We start from the raw sequence: 2,810 nt of genomic DNA on the forward strand, positions 1-2,810 counted from the left end.
ACAGTTTTCACCACCCTCTGCAGTGATTTCTACTCCAAGACAGTGCAGTTTCCATACCAGACTGTGATGCAGTAGGTCAGTGTACTTTCAATGATACAGCGCTAAACATTTTCCAGAGTCAGGTGAGATAGCTTGACTTTTATCTTGAGGGGCATCTCAGGGCAAGACCTCGACCTCTTGCGTGCCGACTCGGCCCCCAGCCTGGTACCCTATAGTCAAAATATGGCCCTTGAGGAAAATTAATTGAGGAACCCTGGCCTACGGGCTCGGGACTCGAACCCGCAGCACGCCGTCAGGCAAGGTCGCAGTGACGCAGCTAAAAATACATTTGCCAGTAAATTAGTTTTAATTATCAGTCAATCGATCTAGTTCCAGCTTGGATCAGTTGAACTAACTAGTCATTATTATTATTATTATTTACATATTTTTAAGAAATCTTAATGTTATATTATATAATTTAAATCTCAGCGTCTTGCTAACCAGGCCCAGTGTTTGACAACCAGTGCAGCTGAGTGTATAGGACTTGTCCGTCCACTTTCCTGTTGTGTTTGTCCTGAGCTCTGCTAAGCCTCTGTCTGTGCATCATTCTGACTTAGTCTCATGGCAGATCCACCCTCACCCACCCTGGACAAATACCTTCCTCCAACCTCCACCCCTCTCCAAAACCACTTCTATCACTGGCCCACACAATGCACGCTCACAAAAGGCCTCCGAAAGGACAGTGTACACGCAACCAAGGGGCGTTAGCGCACACACACGCACGCACGCACGCACGCACGCACGCACGCGCGCACACACACACATGGGCCAGAGAGAAAGCTGGTACATATTTACCTGTCTTTTCAATGTGATCTGTCCAAGGTAAACATACTAGATCCCACACCCCCAGACTGCCCCCCCCCCCCCCCCCACACACACACACACACACACACACACACACACACAGTGCTAGACAGATAGGAATGAGCCTCGTCCACTACTGCAGTGTGTTGACAGAGGAGGCTTTAGGTTGACATGTTTAGTACCTGCAACTAGCCATACTTGCTTCCCACGTGCCTGTTAGTAGTCTCTCCTTTTAGTTTGTATTAAACTAGTCCTCACGTATATATGTTTTCAGACCGTAATCCGCCGGTAGGCAATTTATTTTGTTGCCAACGGCTGATTCGGTCTGGCTTATTAGCCAGGCTACCACTGCCACAAAAGGCCTCTGCCCAGGCTCCAGACAGGGTCCCTGCCCACTGTGCCCAGGATCCATATATGGAGCTGGAACTGTTCTGACATCACAACACTCCATATTTGGGCATGCCTGACACAGAACTCCATATATAGGAATAAAGCGACACAGAGAGACAGATACAGAAATCTCCATATATGGGCATAAAAGGGACACAGACAGATGGGTGGAACGGGTATACTCTGCATTAAGGGACACAGACAGATGGGTGGAACGGGTATACTCTGCATTTCCGCTTGTCCAGAACCAGCACAAAAGCCTATAATTTGGCATGCCAAATATGGGCATAAAACGGTGGGGCATTCATTTGACACACATGTGTTCATACACCACCACAATGAAGCGTGACCTCGCCCTTTATCCCATTTTGGGCGGGAACCCCTTTTGGTGTTAGCATTATGCTATGCTTTAGCTATTGAAAAATAGATCTACAAGCTCTAGGTCTGCTACTTCCAGACAGTTCTGAGCCACGTGGAAACAACTCCATACTTGGTTATACTTATAACTCTGATGTCATATTTGATGACACCCGAGGTCTGAGGTGAGTGCAGCTGTATGTCGGTCTATAAAAGGCCGACTGCAGGCAGTCGAAAGCGCCAAACAGCAACGGAGAAGCACCATCACCATGTCGGACAACAACCGTCCATCAGAGAGGAAAGTTAAAACCAGAACGGCGCCGCCCAGACGTAAAGTTGGCACCCGGGGCAAGAACCAGATCTACGAGGAGAACGCGGCCACGCTGAGGTTCTACAGGGCCGTGGTGCTGGCGGCCAGCGCCGTCTACGCCGCCGTGAACCTCCTCCTCTGCTACGACTCGTCCACGTTCCGGACGTGGCTGCTGCTCCCGCTGGCGGCGGCGGTGAGCGGGCTCAGCCTCCGCTACATGGGCAGCATGGCGGAGGCCACGCGCCACCCGGGCAGCGGCGCCCTGCTGTTCGAGGGCACGGACCTGAACGCCCCCGAGGACCAGGGCGCCTCGCTGGCCGTGTACCTGAAGGACGTCATCCTGCTCACGGCCGTCCTGCAGGTGGCCAGCACCGTCTGGGTCTACGTCTGGTGCCTCTGGCTGCTGGTGCCGCTCCGCGCCGGCTACCTGATGTGGAGGGCATATTGGGCTGTGTTTAACTGACCTCAGATCAGATTCTAAACGCACAGAAGAATGGTGGTTCTTTTAACGCCTTTTGACCTGAGATCAGATTAAAAAAATGTCCGTTTGAAAATGACAGTTTTCTGAAAAAGCTATATATTTCTATGTCAGTCGTTCTTCGATTTTTCAAAAATAGCAGACCTACAAGCTCGTAGCGCGCCACTCGGTGGAGCTTGTAGATCTGCCATTTTTCAATAGCTAAAGCACAACGTAATGCTAACACCTAAAGGGGTTCCCGCCCCAAAATGGGTTAAGGCCTGACATCGACATTTAAAATTTGTCTTCTAAATCATGACATTTTTCTGAAAAACCCTATGTTTCTATATCAGTGGTACTCAAACATTTTCATGTCAAGGACCCCCAAAATGATATGTATTTGGCTGCGGACCCCCATCTGAAGATATGTTGTTCCAGGGACCACCCCCCCCC

At 50.1% G+C, this 2,810-nt stretch overlaps 1 protein-coding gene across 1 annotated transcript in view; it reads left to right on the top strand.

Annotated features, from left to right (window-relative positions):
* Positions 1-2,363, top strand: part of LOC308312165 (transmembrane protein 208-like) — a gene marked incomplete at both ends in the record, with an annotated part of 3,282 nt that extends 919 nt beyond the window's left edge. Inside the window, one exon of the mRNA XM_080794560.1 lies at positions 1,807-2,363. Within this exon, the coding sequence (XP_080650686.1) occupies positions 1,807-2,363 (557 nt within the window). The remainder of the gene's footprint in view (positions 1-1,806) is intronic.
* Between the last annotated feature and the right edge of the window lie 447 nt (positions 2,364-2,810).

Source organism: Protomyctophum bolini (assembly GCF_963924005.1).
Source record: "Protomyctophum bolini genome assembly, contig: SCAFFOLD_181, whole genome shotgun sequence".
Classification (NCBI taxonomy): domain Eukaryota; kingdom Metazoa; phylum Chordata; class Actinopteri; order Myctophiformes; family Myctophidae; genus Protomyctophum; species Protomyctophum bolini.